Source organism: Salvelinus fontinalis, chromosome 41, assembly GCF_029448725.1.
Source record: "Salvelinus fontinalis isolate EN_2023a chromosome 41, ASM2944872v1, whole genome shotgun sequence".
Classification (NCBI taxonomy): Eukaryota; Metazoa; Chordata; class Actinopteri; order Salmoniformes; family Salmonidae; genus Salvelinus; species Salvelinus fontinalis.
The window spans coordinates 9769745-9789560 of NC_074705.1; the positions used below are offsets into that span (position 1 = coordinate 9769745).

The 19816-nt window shown below is 44.9% G+C and overlaps 1 protein-coding gene across 3 annotated transcripts in view; it reads right to left on the reverse strand.

The window, feature by feature from the left end:
• The window catches only part of LOC129840680 (ATP-binding cassette sub-family C member 4-like), a 30612-nt gene extending 20199 nt beyond the window's left edge, over window positions 1–10413 (reverse strand). Inside the window, exons 1-7 of one of the 3 annotated variants that reach the window (XM_055908730.1) lie at window positions 10144–10409; window positions 8420–8530; window positions 7020–7140; window positions 5089–5313; window positions 4377–4466; window positions 3317–3480; window positions 1672–1797 (exon numbers count right to left, since the gene is read on the reverse strand). In XM_055908730.1, coding sequence (XP_055764705.1) covers window positions 1672–1797; window positions 3317–3480; window positions 4377–4466; window positions 5089–5313; window positions 7020–7140; window positions 8420–8530; window positions 10144–10217 — 911 coding nt within the window. In that variant the 5' untranslated portion in view covers window positions 10218–10409. Of the gene's footprint in view, window positions 1–1671; window positions 1798–3316; window positions 3481–4376; window positions 4467–5088; window positions 5314–7019; window positions 7141–8419; window positions 8531–10143 lie in introns of those variants that run through there. The other 2 variants (XM_055908732.1, XM_055908731.1) reach the window with 2 other exon arrangements.
• Between the last annotated feature and the right edge of the window lie 9403 nt (window positions 10414–19816).

Genomic DNA, 19816 nt, shown 5'->3' on the forward strand with positions numbered 1-19816 from the left:
CACACAGGAAACTGTTCAGTGTGAAACTCAGCAGCGTTGCAGTTCTTGACACAAACCGGTGTGCATAGCACCTACTAGCTGTACGATATTTAGCTTCATTTAACTTCAAGCGTAACTTGATCACCTCTCTTGCACTGGACAACAGTCGTCACGAAAGCTTCCGTTAACTCTGTGTGCTCTTTGTAAACAAACATACCATGATTGGCTCAATCAGCTGCTTTGGGGAAGGGCTTCATAATGAGAAAAACAAACAGGCGAAATTAAGAACACCATCTGCTTTATCTATTAACCTAGTGCACAAGATAACTGCAGGTATTTATTTATAAAACATATACATACACTCAGTGTCCAGTTTATTAGGTACACCACCCCAACAGTAATTCACATGGCTGTGGCTTGCTATATAAAGCATGCAGTTACTGTTTGATTGAACGTTAGAATGGGCAAAGCGAGTGACCTAAGAGACTAAGCATGGTATGATCGTCGGTGCCAGGCGGGCTGCTTCCAGTATCTCAGCAACGGCACTGACTAAGATTACACAGAATGGTGCGACAAACAAAAAACACCCAGTCAGCGGTAGTCCTGTGTGCGAAAACACCTAGTTGATGAGCTCGAAGGAGAATGGCAAGAATCAGGCAGCCACAAACAGGCAAAGAACGGCGCAGTACAACACTGGTGTGCAGAACGGCAACTCGGAACACACAACTCCTCGGTCCTTGCAACAGATGACCACACCGGGGTTCCACTCCTATCAGCTAAAAACAAGAAGATGCGGCTCCAATGGGCACGCCATCACCAACGCTGGATAATTGAGGAGTGGAAAAACATTACCTGGTCCAACGGTAAAGTCAGGATTTGGCGTAAGCAGCATGAGTCCATGGCCCCATCCTGCCAATAGTACAGGCTGGTGGCGGTGTTGTAATGGTGTGGGGGAATGTTTTCCTGGCTCACGCTAGGTCCATTGATACTAATTGAGCAAAGTTTCTAATCTCTGAAAAATTCAGACCGTTCTGGAGGAAAAGGTGGGTCCAACCCGGTACTAGATGGGTGTACCTAATAAATATGCCACTGAGTATATATTGACAGTATTGAAAATCATACCGTGGGTATTTCAAAATACCCCAGTATACCACCCAAGCCTAATGAAAAGGGTTAATCACTAGGATTTCAGTCGATTTGACTGACAACTGTATGTTTGTATAACTTATACATTTGTGTCAGTGTTACTTTGGCACAAAGTACTAGATAAGCTTATCTAGACAATGCATTGAGTCTATCTAAAATGTCTGGATAAACCCTCAGGAGAGACATGAATGTAGTTAGTGTGTTTGACAATTTCCTTAAACATCGTTACAACATCACAAGAAGCGATTGTCGGTGTCGATTCCTCATCACAGAAAAATAAGAGGAAGGTATTTGGTTAAAACACATCATGGGACCGTCACTCGCGTCAGCAATCCTAACAGGATAACCAGCTGAATTGAATCATGGGTGATGGCAGAATTCTTGAAAAAACATATTTCACAATCTGTAATGGGCTTTGGACAATAGCGCTTGTTAAGTAAGCATTATTACAGTAACACTATCTACAAATCTAACACCATCTCAATATTGAGTTTGTTCTGTGCAGTGGGATCAGTTCAAAATCTTCAATGTTATACTTTTTTTTACCTTCTGACATCATTGACCAGTGCTGAGAAGGGCTTCTCCCAGGCATACATTTTGATGATCCTGATTCCAGACACCACTTCATTCATGGTGCGTATCCTATTGTCAGTCAAGGCAGCTGTTTTACTCCTGCAAGAAAACGAGGTCACTCAGTCAGTTCAGTCATATCTCTTTGTGAACAGAAACTACTGATGTTTCCTGAGTTTAGTTCTGAGCAATTTTTAAGACCGTAAAAACACCAGCTCCAAGTGATTTTATTTTTGGAAATCTGTTCCAAAGTATTCCCACGCATAATAAGAGCTACATTTGTATACAATCATATGTAAGTAAGGTTTGAAATTACTATGATTTAGTCAAATGTTATATCTGTTTGGGCTTATTGCGGTCAATTTGCAGTCTACAAATTATTTGTAATCGTGTTCAAGCCCCCTGACCATCTGCTCAATAAAAAGATCTCACAGCTAAATCTAGTTGACAATCCCTGCATTAGGTTCAAAAAATAAAAGACCACTATATATTTCTTAGACAAACCTGATTTATTGACAAGACAGCCAATGCGGTCCGCGCGACGGCTACCCGACGGTTACCCTCTCATGCGGTCGGTCCGCGCGACGGTTACCCTCTCATGCGGTCGGTCCGCGCGACGGTTACCCTCTCATGCGGTCGGTCCGCGCGACGGTTACCCTCTCATGCGGTCGGTCCGCGCGACGGTTACCCTCTCATGCGGTCGGTCCGCGCGACGGTTACCCTCTCATGCGGTCGGTCCGCGCGACGGTTACCCTCTCATGCGGTCGGTCCGCGCGACGGTTACCCTCTCATGCGGTCGGTCCGCGCGACGGTTACCCTCTCATGCGGTCGGTCCGCGCGACGGTTACCCTCTCATGCGGTCGGTCCGCGCGACGGTTACCCTCTCATGCGGTCGGTCCGCGCGACGGTTACCCTCTCATGCGGTCGGTCCGCGCGACGGTTACCCTCTCATGCGGTCGGTCCGCGCGACGGTTACCCTCTCATGCGGTCGGTCCGCGCGACGGTTACCCTCTCATGCGGTCGGTCCGCGCGACGGTTACCCTCTCATGCGGTCGGTCCGCGCGACGGTTACCCTCTCATGCGGTCGGTCCGCGCGACGGTTACCCTCTCATGCGGTCGGTCCGCGCGACGGTTACCCTCTCATGCGGTCGGTCCGCGCGACGGTTACCCTCTCATGCGGTCGGTCCGCGCGACGGTTACCCTCTCATGCGGTCGGTCCGCGCGACGGTTACCCTCTCATGCGGTCGGTCCGCGCGACGGTTACCCTCTCATGCGGTCGGTCCGCGCGACGGTTACCCTCTCATGCGGTCGGTCCGCGCGACGGTTACCCTCTCATGCGGTCGGTCCGCGCGACGGTTACCCTCTCATGCGGTCGGTCCGCGCGACGGTTACCCTCTCATGCGGTCGGTCCGCGCGACGGTTACCCTCTCATGCGGTCGGTCCGCGCGACGGTTACCCTCTCATGCGGTCTGCACTAGAAGCAGGCCAAAGATCAGTTTACAAAGCCATTGGTATGTTCATTGGGTTTGGTATTGGGCGAGAAAAGGAGGAAGGCACTCACTGAACTCCCTGCTTGTTTTGAAAATCTTGAGCTCAAACTCCTATCTACATTGTGTGTTACCTGAACTTGGAGAAGAGCCTTCCGAACATGGTCTGCGTTGGCATGAGGATGACGAGGACAGCCATGCCTGCGAGGCATGATGGGCCAATCTCCACCCACAGCAGCCCCAGGACGGCCGCTGCCTGGAGAGGCCCCACCCACAGGAAGTGCAGAAAAATAGTCACCTGTAACCAAGGAGGGGGGGGGAAATCATGTGTTGGAACTCATAGGGTGATAGTATTTCTAAACGACAACAGGATTTTGGGAGATTATTGTACATCAGTTGTCTCAAATTCCCACCAGTGACTTACAGGCCTGATGTGGCCCACAAGCCATGAGTTCTAGACCTCTGTGTTACATCTACAACATGGCTGCTTCAGTTTGATGCTACAGTCACTGAATCGGACTGTGTACGTTCCATTCAGCCATGTTCTAAACAGTCATCTGTAGCAGCATCTTTCCTTGACTTCGAATCATTGACCACAACATGCATCAGAACAATAGGGCAGTGTTTCCCCAACCGTGGTCCTTGAGTACCCCTAACAGTACACGCTTTCATTGTAGCCCTTGACAAACTCACCTCATTCAACTCATTGAGGGCTTGATTAGTTGACCAGTTGAATCAGGTGTGCTTGTCCATTGTTACAATAACAATGTGTACACTGGAGTAACAACTCAAATGTTAATTTGTCTGCCAGGTGCCCGGAGAAGCCTGTGACTGACCTTTATCAGAATGCACAGTACTGTACTTCAGTCTGTCACCAAGAAACAGATCCCTTTAGATGCTAAAATAGGTTAAGTTTTCACCCCAGGTGTCAGCACACTGATCAAAATTAAACTTGGGTGTTAACCTACATGGTGCCAGTCAAAGTAACAACTCAGTCAGCCTTGTGCGACTTATGCAACCTTCCAGGGTTGAAGTAACAGAGCTGATATTGGATTAGGTCTGTCTACACAGTAGATCAAAAGTACAGGTTCATTCAACTGCTTTTTTCTGCTGTTGCTATTAGACCAAGTCAGCAATATAGAAAGTGATGAAAAAAAATATATATATTACCCTTATGTATTACAGGGTTCATACCTCATCAAACTTGTTGACATCGTTGGATAGCAGGTTCACTATTTGGCCTGTGGTTGTTTTTCCCATCGCTGCACTGCTGAGACACAGGGCCTGGGGTGACACAGACATTACCAAGTTAATTATTGCAAACTCAATAAGTAACACCAGTGATTTGTCACTGTCACAATACAAAGAAAATACCTACACGTCAGTTTGGAAAGGCTGTCATACCCTAGAGCAGTGTTTCCCAGCCCTCTCCTCAGGGACCACTAGTCGCTTCACATTTTTGCTTTAGCCCTAAACTGTCACACCTGATTAAATTACTCTATCAATCATCAACCCCTTGACTAATTGAATCAGGTGTGCAAGTTTAGGACAACAACAAAAATGTGAAGCGTATGTTGGTCCCTGAGGAGAGGGTTGGGAAATACTGCCCTAGAGCAGGGGTGTCAAACTCATTCCAAGGATGGCCAAGTATCTGCGGGTTTTTCCCTTTCAATTAAGACCTAGATAACCAGGTGAGGGGATTTCCCTCACTAATTAGTGACCTTCATTAATGAAGTACACGGGTGGAGCGAAAACCCGCAGATTCATATATATATATATAAATAAATAAATGAGAGTGAGAGAGTGAGAGTGAGAGATCCTCATCCTTTAGTCAGCCGAGTTCAAGTTCAGAAACGACCTTGGGAGAAAAAAAAAATGGGTGTAGGCATGTGTCTATTATAAAGACCTTCTTGTAGATCATGTGACACATGGCTACTCGCATCTTCATGCCGGTCCTCTGGACGTGGTAGAAGTAGAGGTGATGCGTGACGGCCAGGATCAGGGTGGACAGACAGACACCAGCAGCGTAGCCAAAGGCCTCATACAGCGCGTCCATATTATCAGGATCGTACTTCTCAAAGTACTGGATCAGCTTTCCCAAGAACACTGGCTGGATCACCTTAATCACCTCCTATTGGAGGAACAAGAGAAGAGGTAGAGAAAACAACAGAGGATATGAGGTGAATCCACAGCTTGATATACACTGCTCAAAAACATAAAGGGAACAGTTAAACAACACAATGTAACTCCAAGTCAATCACACTTCTGTGAAATCAAACTGTCCACTTAGGAAGCAACACTGATTGACAATAAATTCCACATGCTGTTGTGCAAATGGAATAGACAAAAGGTGGAAATTATAGGCAATTAGCAAGACACCCCCCAAAACAGGAGTGATTCTGCAGGTGGTGACCACACACCACTTCTCAGTTCCTATGCTTCCTGGCTGATGTTTTGGTCACTTTTGAATGCTGGCGGTGCTCTCACTCTAGTGGTAGCATGAGACGGAGTCTACAACCCACACAAGTGGCTCAGGTAGTGCAGTTAATCCAGGATGGCACATCAATGCGAACTGTGGCAAAAAGGTTTGCTGTGTCTGTCAGCGTAGTGTCCAGAGGTTGGAGGCCCTACCAGGAGACAGGCCAGTACATCAGGAGACGTGGAGGAGGCCGTAGGAGGGCAACAACCCAGCAGCAGGACCGGTACCTCCGCCTTAGTGCAAGGAGGTGCACTGCCAGAGCCCTGCAAAATGACCTCCAGCAGGCCACAAATGTGCATGTGTCAGCATATGGTCTCACAAGGGGTCTGAGGATCTCATCTCGGTACCTAATGGCAGTCAGGCTACCTCTGGCGAGCACATGGAGGGCTGTGCGGCCCCACAAAGAAATGCCACCCCACACCATGACTGACCCATCGCCAAACCGGTCATGCTGGAGGATGTTGCAGGCAGCAGAACGTTCTCCACGGCGTCTCCAGACTCTGTCACGTCTGTCACATGTGCTCAGTGTGAACCTGCTTTCATCTGTGAGAGCACAGGGCGCCAGTGGTGAATTTGCCAATCTTGGTGTTCTCTGGCAAATGCCAAACGTCCTGCATGGTGTTGGGCTGTAAGCACAACCCCCAACTGTGGACGTCGGGCCCTCATACCACCCTCATGGAGTCTGTTTCTGACCGTTTGAGCAGACACATGCACATTTGTGGCCTGCTGGAGGTCATTCTGCAGGGCGCTGGCAGTGCACCTCCTTGCACAAAGGCGGAGGTAGCGGTCCTGCTGCTGGGTTGTTGCACTCCTACGGCCTCCTCCACGTCTCCTGATGTACTGGCCTGTCTCCTGGTAGGGCCTCCATGCTCTGGACACTACGCTGACAGACACAGCAAACCTTTTTGCCACAGTTCGCATTGATGTGCCATCCTGGATGAACTGCACTACCTGAGCCACTTGTGTGGGTTGTAGACTCCGTCTCATGCTACCACTAGAGTGAGAGCACCGCCAGTATTCAAAAGTGACCAAAACATCAGCCAGGAAGCATAGGAACTGAGAAGTGGTCACCACCTGCAGAATCACTTCTGTTTTGGGGGGTGTCTTGCTAATTGCCTATAATTTCCACCTTTTGTCTATTCCATTTGCACAACAGCATGTGAAATTTATTGTCAATCAGTGTTGCTTCCTAAGTGGACAGTTTGATTTCACAGAAGTGTGATTGACTTGGAGTTACATTGTGTTATTTAAGTGTTCCCTTTATTTTTTTGAGCAGTGTATAAACATATATCATTGAAATTCCCTAGCAGGGCTGAGTACCGATAAGTCTTCCACAAGTTGTGGTTTTTTCTACATACCTCAATAAGAGTAAAGATCCCCAGCACTGCGTAGGGTTTCCAATAGCACTTGATGAGGACTTTGGTGAGTTTGGGAGGCCTGAGATCTTTAGCAGCCTTCTGCACCTCATTGTCCCAGTGCCTGAGGAAAGACGGCTTTCCGTTTACTATGGGAGAATCGCAATTGAAATGACTTGATTTCTCACGTCCTCTCCAATGAGTTGAGAAGGAGGCGAGGACTGATAACGCAATAAGTCCCTATAGGTACCTGGATGTTCAATTCTGCATTGCATCATGTGGTGATACAATTGCACTTAAAAATGGACCATCTAGGATTGGTACAGCCATTTCTTTAAATTTAAATTAGTAACATAGATCACACATGGAACACCTTTAAATAGTTCTGAAGTAACTACATTGATTTGTCATTTTAAAATATATCGAGGTCATTTTCCCTGCAAAAACAAGGAGTTTTTATTATTCAAACCACCTGTGGGTCAGATTGGACCCACTCCAATGTTTGACACCCATGTTTCGATAAAGACAATAGATTGGTCAGCCTAACCACATTTAACAGACGTAGGATATTTTAGTTAAATTTGTGTACCTCCATTTAGTATGATACGCTACGGTGCGAATGGAATAATGGTCCAGTTACTTAAGACAGAAACAAAAGTTGGGTGGTTGGCCAGGGAGAATGGGTCCGTCCAGCAACTCAAAGGTTGCATGTTTTAGTCGCGTCGGGGACAACTGTAGCATTTTAGCTAACCGTTCCCCTAACCTCTACTTTGCAGGTATAGAGAATTTAAGTTAATACTCCTAACCTGCTGCTTTAGCCGCTAACGTTAGCCACAAATGCTAATGACGCAACAAGAAGCCTGGCCTCAGAGCAAGACGTATAATACTATACATCCTCCAAGATGCTTGATACATTCAGTCATCCAATTTGTATGATGTGGTACGACCGTTATTCCATTTGTAAGGTAACATATCATACTAAATGAAGGGATACAAATGTACATTCCAAATCTACAAATTGCCCTGAGTCCAGGTTGGATAGGTGAATCTAGACAACTTTATTTTCTCATATTTCTCTAATTTTTTCATTTACATGCTTCCTTTGATTGAGCTATTTCATAATCGTCCTTGAAAGCAGGCAGGACAGGCAGCCTGTAAAATATTAACAATGACAAGTTAAATGCAGCAACTCCTTTCCATCTATTTATCAAAGGGTAAACAGCCAACAGAATATGGCTGTCATGATATGCTTGGGGTATATTAGTGGGAGGATAAACATCCTCGGGTGGGCGATAAGCAACTGGTTCGAAGACCAATCTGCTATTAACGTTCCATTTGGCCTTAATTATCCACAATTCAACAGGCCACTTCGGACTTAGTTCAGATATATATGTTTGCCATACCTCTGTAGTTCCTCTCCCAGACTCTCAGATCCATCCTCCGGAAGCACTTTGTACATGTCATCTTCCTCTAGCCTCCGTTTGTATCCAATGCGGAACAAAGGATTTAGCCAGCTAATGAAAAAGGGAATAGAAGAGGTAGAGATGAAGAGAAGAGTTCAATACATGTAGTGTTACATTCAGGATGAGCAGGGCAATGCATGCACTAGACCAGGGGTTCACAAACTTGGCCCTGGACCCGGGTGCACGTCCCCCCCCCCCCTAATTACTAAGTAATGAGTTAGTTATTTGAATCACTGTGTAGTGCTAGTGAACATTTAAAACAATTAAAAATAACTTGCACTCAGGGAGGCCCCCGGACCAAGTTTGGGAAACCTTACAGTAGACCAGTGCTTCCTAACCTTTTTCACCCATGCCCCCCTTTCATCTAGGGCTAGGAATTACCAGTATCCTCACGATATTATCCCAATACTTAAGTGCTGATATTATATGTATTGTGATTCTATACTGTGATTTTATTGCGACTCGATGTTCCAAACATATTGCTCACATATTGTCTGCTGCAGAGGGACAAGAGAGCTATGAGAAAACGAGTTTTGATCCGTCATAGAAATACAAGTGCTGAAATTAATTGGCTCCCTACTTAGAAAGATGGAGAACAAGATATGAAGGGAAAATACTGGAGATTTGGTACAGCAAACTAGCAAAACAATATTGGTATAGTCAAAACAATACATCAAAAATAATATCCCGACATGTAGCTATCAATTTTTTTTCATCACCTGGACATTTCTGGCAAGTTATAAATAGCTCTAAGGTCTGCAAAGACAAGACGACAACTGCTGATTCACTACCCAATTTCAAAATTTCACCTTGTGCATTCTACTATTACAACTTTCAAGAGTAAGTTGAACGCCTGACAGTTTATAAAAAATAAAAATAAATGTTTATTCTTCATCTCCCACTACCTCTCCAAGCCTTCAGCAGTAGACAATCTACTCTATTTGTGACATAAGCCTACTGGTAACATGTCTTTGTAAAAAGCATTTATTGCAAATGCTTGAGTACCCAACTGTGTGCACTGTGCATGTAAAATGTACTAATTGTCAGCAAATGCCTTAGCAAACAACAAATTATGTTTTAAAGACCTACTCCAGTCATCTTTTCAGCTCATCTGTACTCGAAAAAAAAACGATTTTGCTCAAAACATTTGTTTTACCCATTTCTACATTACTGTATTTATACGTGGGGCGGGGGTATTGTTTTTCAACAGGAAATGTCAAAAAATTGCTGGAGTGCGTCTTTAATGTAGATATAAAGCACAGCTTGTCTCATTCAAGTCAAAACGAGGCATCCATCCTTTCCCTTCTCGCAGAGGTTGACATCGGAGTGTATCCGAGACAAATGAGATGGCGATTAATAGCCTAGTTTGCGCAAACAATATTCTTGATATACTTAATCCAAGAATCAACCGGAAATTGTAATTTCACCGTGGGGAAAACCATCGAATTACATGGGTAAAACGCACTTTGTGTTAAACCATACTAATGATTTGAGTTAAGTGTTTTATGACGTTATACCTAATTTAAACAGCTAATCATTTAACCCCTCGAACTAAAATTAACCGAATACGTTTCGAATAGCCTAACGATACCACTTTCAGTAAACACTATAACGACTAGCTCAACTTTATTTCAATAACCCGGCGGCGAAGGTTGTTGACTTACCAGAAGAACACCTGGGAGAAAAGATTAGCTGTTGCCGATGGATTTGTCTTCGCATCTTTTTTTACCTGTTCCATATTTCCCTGCTGGCATTATTCAAAGGCTTGGCCAACTTCCTCGCGTGCAGTGCGACAAAGTCTGCTACCTCCACTCTTCAAAACGGTTACTTTATTTCCTGTGGTGTAACTTGGTTGCACGCACATGGTACTGAGTTAGGTTACAAGACAGACAGCCAAGAGAATTATGTCAAGCCAATCACTGATCTCGAGTCGGAATTGTGCTGTGGCACGCTACGCGCTAGCTAGCGCCAAACTGGGTCGTCACTAGTTACCAGTCATAATCCCCGCCTTTTTCTAAAATGTATCTTCTTAAAATGTGTTTTTAACCTAACCCTAATATTAACCACACTGCTAACCTAACCTTAAATTAACACCAAAAAGCAAATTTTGGTTTTCATGAATTTTTACGAAAGTTCATTTTGACTTTGTGGCTGTGGTGACTAGTGGAAACCAGAGAGAGCGGTGGAAATATAGTAATTGGTGGCAATCAATAGCATCGGTCTCATTCGGTAATGTCCAAACTGTAAATACATAGTACTGTATGGTTCATCCTTTCTAGGAGTAGAGCCAAGTTGACTCTAAGGGCAACTTCTACCTGGAGCTAACTTCGAGTTCATGAACCACCTGGTACACTTGAAGAATGTTCATGTTCGTTGAGAACAGGTTCAATATTTGGCACTTAAGTGCCTATTTTGTGCCAAATAAAATAACACGGTTGACCTTAACGGGGGTTGACGATTTATTTTTAAGTCAGCAATAAATCCCTTTGTGACAGGGGAAATGGAAGGTAATTGTGTGAAACGGAGTGGCAACTGAATGCAAGCTTCACAAATTTGTGTTCATTGCATTGACCTGCTCAGTTTTCTACCACAAAAACAGCAGAACCAGCTCACCTGCTTTTACTCTACGATTTGACAATTAGATGTTCAATGTTTCATTTGAATAAAAAAATTAATAGTTTCACCATATTAAAACGAGAGTTCAGTTCCAGTAACAGGGTTGACCTTAAAGTGACGGGCAGACGTCAATCACTAATCACATGAAATAAATAGTAACCTTCAGAAATGACTTTGTCAAAGCAACAAAATAACTAGGGCTTTATAATGATGGTGAAAACCTGGAGACATTTTGGGATTATGTGGGTTAAAATCTTCCTAGAAGTGACAAAGGGTTGACATAGGCTGAATATTGGCACTTCAGCAAGCCTGTATTCATATAAAAAAAAATCGTGTTTATTGAATTCTTCATGTGTTCTATATTAAATGCAGTTCATTTAATATAACATTCTTTTAAAATTCAATATTGGTGCCTAATTTCTACTTATAATATCAAAGAAAAGGCACTCTTTTTGTGGAACAACCCTCTAACAAATTTAAATGAGAGCTACAGTCTTGATAGTTTGAGCACATCAACATCAAACATATCACTGTGTAAATGTGTGAAACCCAATATAACAGTTATGTACCATACCTGTTTGTTTTTTGGTTACAAACAAATAATACAACTAAAACAATAGGGTTCCTGCATCTTCGGTGCTAAGAACCCTAAATAGGTGTGACGCAAAACTAACTGTAAACCTGACTGTGTTCATGTTCCTGAATCCCTGCAAACAAAAACGTATCCTTAAAACATACGTAGCCTATCAGGTTCCAGGGATGTGATCTGGTTTCTCTCTCTAGCAGAATGGGTAGTAAACAGTGACACCATAACAACCATCTGTTATATATTAGTGCTGTGGCAAATATGTACTCAATGAGAGGGTAACCTTCAAGCAATTCATTTTAACCACATGTAGCCACACAGAGAGCAACAACTTTTCAATATGCTCAAAACCTTTCCGCATGCACATACACTATTCTTGACTCAAAGCATTTTTGAATGTAATTTTCAACAGTAAAAGCTACTGTAGACCTGCTGTAAGGCTCACTGAGCATCGCTCTCTCTCGCCTCTCTCTGTATGGCCACATATATACCTGGCGCTAACATGCGTCCTTTGTCCTGATCTTGTCCACATTCTGATTGTGCCCATATTTTCAGAAATGTGTCTACACATTGCGTTTGCATTGTGACCAGATTTCCTGGTCCCTCCCTGTATGCAAATGATTTAACAGCTACTCTTTCAAAGTAATATATGTTAATTTATTTTCAGACACATATTGATGCCATAAGTCAATGGTCCCACTGAGCACACACTGGTTGAATCAACGTTGTTTCCACTTCATTTCAATGAAATTACGTTGAACCAACGTAGAATAGACGTGGGTGCTACCTTTCAATGATTTTAGAAGGTGCAATAATAATGTTTTAAATGGTTTCACTGTCCATATCTGTATAGACCTGTAAGATATCCGGACGCAATGCGTGTCAGGAAGATCGACTACTTCCAGAGGTGTTCAGGAAGATCGAATCACAATCAGATCACAATGCATCTTTTAATCCTTTTAACCTGTTTTAAAATGTGGACAGATCAGGACAAAGGATTAATGTTAGAACCAGGTATAAATGGGGCTTCTCTCTCTGCTACCCTATAAAGATAAATCAATGAAAGAGCGGATTGCAGGTGACAGATGCACTATTACACACTCCAGGTGGGTTCTTCTTCAGATAAAGGACCTGGTGTGAGATTCCCCCTTCCCCCTCATTCCTATCCTCCATCCCTGATCTGCCCTTTCACCACAGACAAAGGAGTGGCTCGGAGCTTTTGAGGAAGCAGACAAGTCGTGTCCTAACTCTTTCTCTTTCGCTTTCTCTCAATTCAATTCAAAGAGCTTTATTGGCATGGGGAACATGATTACATTGCCAAAGCAAGTGGAATAGACAATAAACAAAAAGAGAAATAAAGGGAAAATAACAATCATAAATTATCAGTAAACATTACACTCAAAAGTTTTAAAATAATATAGACATTTCAAAAGTTATATTATTGTCTATGTTTTAACAATGTTAAAATAGTTGAAGTATGAAAGGCGTAAATAAAGAAACAGATAAATGCTGGTTGTATTTACAGTGGTGTTTGTTCTCCACTGGTTGCCCTTTTCTTGTGGCAACAAGTCATATCTTGCTACTGTGGTGGTATACTGTGGAATTCACATAATCACACAATTATTTGTGTTTCTGTGTAATCTGAGGGAAATATAGAGAATTATTGTGTCTCAAATCAAATTTTATTCGTCACATGCGTCGACTACAACAGGTGTAGTAGACCTTTCAGCTTACTTACGAGCCCCTAACCAACAATGCAGATTAAAGAAAAATACGCATAAGAATAATAAATAAAAGTAACAAGTAATTAAAGAGCAGCAGTAAAATAACAACAGCAAGACTATATACAGGGGGCTACTGGTACAGAGTCAATATGCATGGGAACCGGTTAGTTGAGGTAATATGTACATGAAGGTAGAGTTATTAAAGTGACTATGCATAGATGATAACAACAGAGTGTAAAAAAGGGGGCAATGCAAATAGTCTGGGTAGCCATTTGATTAGGTGTTCAGGAGTCTTATTGCTTGGGGGTAGAAGCTGTTTAGAAGCCTCTTGGACCTAGACTTGGCGGTCCGGTACTGCTTGCTGTGCGGTAGCAGAGAGAACAGTCTATGACTATGGTGGCTGGAGTCTTTGACAATCATAGTGAAGGCGTAGGCTCAGGTTTTATGTGTCTCTTTGTTTTTGGTTGGACAGGTTGGTTGGATAGGTTCCTCAGTTCCTTTCTTAGGTTTTTGCATTCTTCATCAAAGCATTTGTCATTGTAGTTAATTTTCTTAGGTTGTCTGGTTGAAATGTTTAGATTTGATAGGGAGGCTGAGAGGTCAAATATACTATTTAGACTTTCTACTACCAAGTTTACACCTTGGCTATTGCAGCAAAACGTTTTGTCCCCCCTTTTTCTCCTAATATCAATTACGATCTTGTCTCATCACTGCAACTTCCCAACAGGCTCACGAGAGGCGAAGGTCGAGTCATGTGTCCCCCGAAACATGACCTGCCAAAAAACACCCACCCGCTTAGCACCAATGTGTACGAGGAAACACTGTTCAACTGACGATCAGTCAGCCTGCAGGTGCCCGGCCCTCCACAAGGAGTCACTACAGTGAGATGAGCCAAGTAAAGCCTCCCCGGCCAAACCCTCCTCTAACCCGGACAACGCTGGGCCAATTGTGCGCTGCCCTATGGGACTCCAACTCACGGCCGGTTGTGACACAGCCTGGGATCGAACCCAGGTTTGTAGAGATGCCTCAAGCACTGCGATGCAGTGCCTTAGACCGCTGCGCCACTCGGGAGGCCACATTTTTTGCAATTTACAAATAAAGAATATTAATAATTACAAAAATAAAAAGCATTAGTTTTTAGTGAGTCCGTCAGATCAGAGACAATAGAGATGACCACGGATTTTCTCTTAATAAGTGTGTGAATTGGACCCTTTCCTGTCCTGCTAAGCATTCAAAATGTAACAAACTTTTGGGTATCAGGGAAAATGTACGGAGTAAGAAGTACATAATTTTATTTAGGAATCTAGTGAAGTAAAAATTGTCCAAAATATATATAGTAAGGTACAAATAACCCCAAAAACTACTTAAGTAGTACTTTAAAGTATTTTTACTTAAGTACTTTACCACTACCGCCATGAAGTTGTCTGAAAGGAATTTAATTTGTTGTTGGCTAATTGTTTTCTGTGTCAGGTATGCGCACATGGCTGTAAGGGAGTCAGGTGCAGGAGAGCAGATATTGGGTAGCCAACGGAGCCTTTTATTTAGGCGAACCAAAACCACATGGCAAAGTGAACACGAAATAACAATACGGGTTAACATAACCCAGCACAACAGACTAACATGCGCATAACATGAAACAGAATAAACAATACCACACAAAGACATGGGGGAAACAGAGGGTTAAATACACAACACATAATGAGGGAAATTTTTATTTTTTTATTTCACCTTTATTTAACCAGGTAGGCTAGTTGAGAACAAGTTCTCATTTGCAACTGCGACCTGGCTAAGATAAAGCATAGCAGTGTGAACAGACAACAACACAGAGTTACACATGGAGTAAACAATAAACAAGTCAATAACATGGTAGAAAAAAGAGAATCTATATACAATGTGTGCAAAAGGCATGAGGTAGGCAATAAAACGAATAATTACAATTTAGCAGATTAACACTGGAGTGATAAATCATCAGATGATCATGTGCAAGAAGAGATACTGGTGTGCAAAAGAGCAGAAAAGTAAATAAATAAAAGCAGTATGGGGGTGAGGTAGGTAAATTGGGTGGGTAGTTTACAGATGGACTATGTACAGCTGCAGCAATCGGTTAGCTGCTCGGATAGCAGATTTTTAAAGTTGTTGAGGGAGATAAAAGTCTCCAACTTCAGAGATTTTTGCAAATCGTTCCAGTCGCAGGCAGCAGAGAACTGGAAGGAAAGGCGTCCAAATGAGGTTTTGGCTTTAGGGATGATCAGTGAGATACACCTGCTGGAGCGCGTGCTACGGGTGGGTGTAGCCATCGTGACCAGTGAACTGAGATAAGGCGGCACTTTACCTAGCATAGCCTTGTAGATGACCTGGAGCCAGTGGGTCTGACGACGAACATGTAGCGAGGGCCAGCCGACTAGGTCATACAGGTCGCAGTGGTGGGTCGTATAAGGTGCTTTAGTAACAAAACGGATGGCACTGTGATAAACTGCATCCAGTTTGCTGAGTAGAGTATTGGAAGCTATTTTGTAGATGACATCGCCGAAGTCGAGGATCGGTAGGATAGTCAGTTTTACTAGGGTAAGTTTGGCGGCGTGAGTGAAGGAGGCTTTGTTCCGGAATAGAAAGCCGACTCTAGATTTGATTTTGGATTGGAGATGTTTGATATGAGTCTGGAAGGAGAGTTTGCAGTCTAGCCAGACACCTAGGTACTTATAGATGTCCACATATTCTAGGTCGGAACCGTCCAGGGTGGTGATGCTAGTCGGGCGTGCGGGTGCAGGCAGCGAACGGTTGAAAAGCATGCATTTGGTTTTACTAGCGTTTAAGAGCAGTTGGAGGCCACGGAAGGAGTGTTGTATGGCATTGAAGCTCGTTTGGAGGTTAGATAGCACAGTGTCCAGGAAAGGGCCGGAAGTATACAGAATGGTGTCGTCTGCGTAGAGGTGGATCAGGGAATCGCCCGCAGCAAGAGCAACATCATTGATGTATACAGAGAAAAGAGTCGGCCCGAGAATTGAACCCTGTGGTACCCCCATAGAGACTGCCAGAGGACCGGACAACATGCCCTCCGATTTGACACACTGAACTCTGTCTGCAAAGTAGTTGGTGAACCAGGCAAGGCAGTCATTAGAAAAACCGAGGCTATTGAGTCTGCCGATAAGAATATGGTGATTGACAGAGTCGAAAGCCAGGTCGATGAAGACGGCTGCACAGTAATGTCTTTTATCGATGGCGGTTATGATATCGTTTAGTACCTTGAGCGTGGCTGAGGTGCACCCGTGACCGGCTCGGAAACCGGATTGCACAGCGGAGAAGGTACGGTGGGATTCGAGATGGTCAGTGATCTGTTTGTTGACTTGGCTTTCGAAGACCTTAGCTAGGCAGGGCGGATATAGGTCTGTAACAGTTTGGGTCCAGGGTGTCTCCCCCTTTGAAGAGGGGGATGACAGCGGCAGCTTTCCAATCCTTGGGGATCTCAGATGATACGAAGGAGAGGTTGAACAGGCTGGTAATAGGGGGTGCGACAATGGCGGCGGACAGGTTCAGAAATAGGGGGTCCAGATTGTCAAGCCCAGCTGATTTGTATGGGTCCAGGTTTTCCAGCTCTTTCAGAACATCTGCTATCTGGATATGGGTAAAGGAGAAGCTGGGGAGGCTTGGGCGAGTAGCAGCGGGGGGGGCGGGGCTGTTGGCCAAGGTTGGAGTCGCCAGGTGGAAGGCATGGCCAGCCATTGAGAAATGTTTGTTGAAGTTTTCGATTATCACGGACTTATCAGTGGTGACCGTGTTATCTAGCCTCAGTGCAGTGGGCAGCTGGGAGGAGGTGCTCTTGTTTTCCATGGACTTTACAGTATCCCAGAACTTTTTGGAGTTAGAGCTACAGGATGCAAATTTCTGCTTGAAAAAGCTGGCCTTTGCTTTCCTGACTGACTGCGTGTATTGGTTCCTGACTTCCCTGAACAGTTGCATATCGCGGGGGCTCTTCGATGCTATTGCAGTTCGCCACAGGATGTTTTTGTGCTGGTCGAGGGCAGTCAGGTCTGGAGTGAACCAAGGGCTATATCTGTTCTTGGTTCTGCATTTTTTGAACGGAGCATGCTTGTCTAATATGGTGAGGAAGTAACTTTTAAAGAATGACCAGGCATCCTCAACTGACGGGATGAGGTCAATATCCTTCCAGGGTACCCGGGCCAGGTCGATTAGAAAGGCCTGCTCGCAGAAGTGTTTTAGGGAGCGTTTGACAGTGATGAGGGGTGGTCGTTTGACCGTGGACCCGTGGCGGATACAGGCAATGAGGCAGTGATCGCTGAGATCTTGATTGAAGACAGCAGAGGTGTATTTGGAGGGCAAGTTGGTCAGGATAATGTCTATTAGGGTGCCCATGTTAACGGATTTAGGGTTGTACCTGGTGGGTTCCTTGATGATTTGTGTGAGATTGAGGGCATCAAGCTTAGATTGTAGGACTGCCGGGGTGTTAAGCATATCCCAGTTTAGGTCACCTAACAGAACAAACTCTGAACCTAGATGGGGAGCGATCAATTCACAGATGGTGTCCAGGGCACAGCTGGGAGCTGAGGAGGGTCGGTAGCAGGCGGCAACAGTGAGAGACTTATTTCTGGAGAGATTCATTTTTAAAATTAGAAGTTCGAACTGTTTGGGCATAGACTTGGAAAGTATGACAGAACTTTGCAGGCTATCTCTGCAGTAGATAGAACTGCCAAAGGGGGAGGAGTTGCAATCTTAACGGAAAGTGTTATAGTTGGGTATGGAAATCTCAGAGTTTTTGGTGGCCTTCCTAAGCCAGGATTCAGACACGGCAAGGACATCAGGGTTGGCAGAGTGTGCTAAAGCGGTGAGTAAGGCAAACTTGGGGAGGAGGCTTCTGATGTTGACATGCATGAGGCCAAGGCTTTTTCGATCACAGAAGTCAACAAATGAGGGTGACTGGGGACATGCAGGGCCTGGGTTTACCTCCACATCACCCGAGGAACAGAGGAGTAGTAGGATGAGGGTGCGGCTAAAGGCTATCAAAACTGGTCGCCTAGAGCGTTGGGGACACGGAATAAAAGGAGCAGATTTATGGGCGTGGTAGAATAGATTCTGGGCATAATGTGCAGACCAGGGTATGGTGGGGCACGGGTACAGCGGAGGCAAGCCCAGGCACTGGGTGATGATAAGAGAGGTTGTATCTCTGGACATGCTGGTCTCAATGGGTGAGGTCACCGCATGTGTGGGGGGTGGGACAAAGGAGGTATCAGAGGTACGGAGAGTGGAACTACGGGGTCCATTGCAAACCAAAACAATGATAACTAGCCTGAACAACAGTATGCAAGGCATATTGATATTTGAGAGAGACATACAATAAGGCATAAAGTGATTGCAGGTCATGATTAGGAGAGCTAGCTAAAACAACAGGTGAGATAACAGCAGCTAGTCAGCTAACACAGCAACAGAAGGTAAAAATGGCGACGACTGGGCAGAGAGGGTCGGATTAACTACACACAGATCCTGAGTTAAGGCACAGAGCCGACAGATAAAACACAAATAAACAGAATGGAGTACCATGAATTAATGGACAGTCAAGCAGGCATCAGCTATGTAGCCAAGTGATCATAGTGTCCAGGGGGCAGCCGTAGATGGAGCAGTGAGGCCTCCACTAAGCTAGCACGCGTTTAAAGTTAGTAGCCCGGGGGGTGGTCTGCTCAGACGGAGGGGGTCTGCTCAGACGGAGGCCGGTTGAGGGCACCGGTTGAGGGCACGTCTGCAGACCAGACGTGGTCGTGTCGACAGAGAATCCAAGCCGGATAGCGATGGCGAAAGAGGTTGTGAATTGTAGAATTGTGTTTGCTAACTGGTGCTAGCTTCCTGGTTGCGCTAGCTGCAAGATAAGCTAGCAGTTAGCAGACCGGGGCAGGCAAGTTAGCCTTTGGGGGACGTCGCGATGGGGGGGGGGGGGGGGGGTGTGTTTTTGCCTCTTCGTGCGGTGACGTCGATAGACCAGTCGTGGAATTAGTAGGGTTCCAGGTAGCTCTAGGTAGCTAACAGGCCTAGTAGGTTAGCAGAATGGGCCTTCAGCGGGCGTCACGCCTGAGGGGCCTGTTGGAGTCCTCGGGCAGATTATGTCGGTATTCCAGTCGTAGAGGATCGGCGGGGTTCCGTGCTCCGTACCGGCAGTAAAGGGGTCCGGATATTGTAGCCCAGGAGTGGGCTTCAGTGGTAGCACAGGAGCCCTAGCCGGGCTAGCTTCAGGCTAATTGGTGCTTGCTCCGGGATGGAAACGCTAGCCAGGAGTGGTCACCCGGGATTGTGGTTAGCTAGTTGCGAAGATCCAGATGAAAATGTTCAGAGTTTGCGGTAGGAATCCGGGGATATGGAGAGAAATAGGTCCGTTATGCTCTGGTTTTAGTCACGTTGTTCGAACTA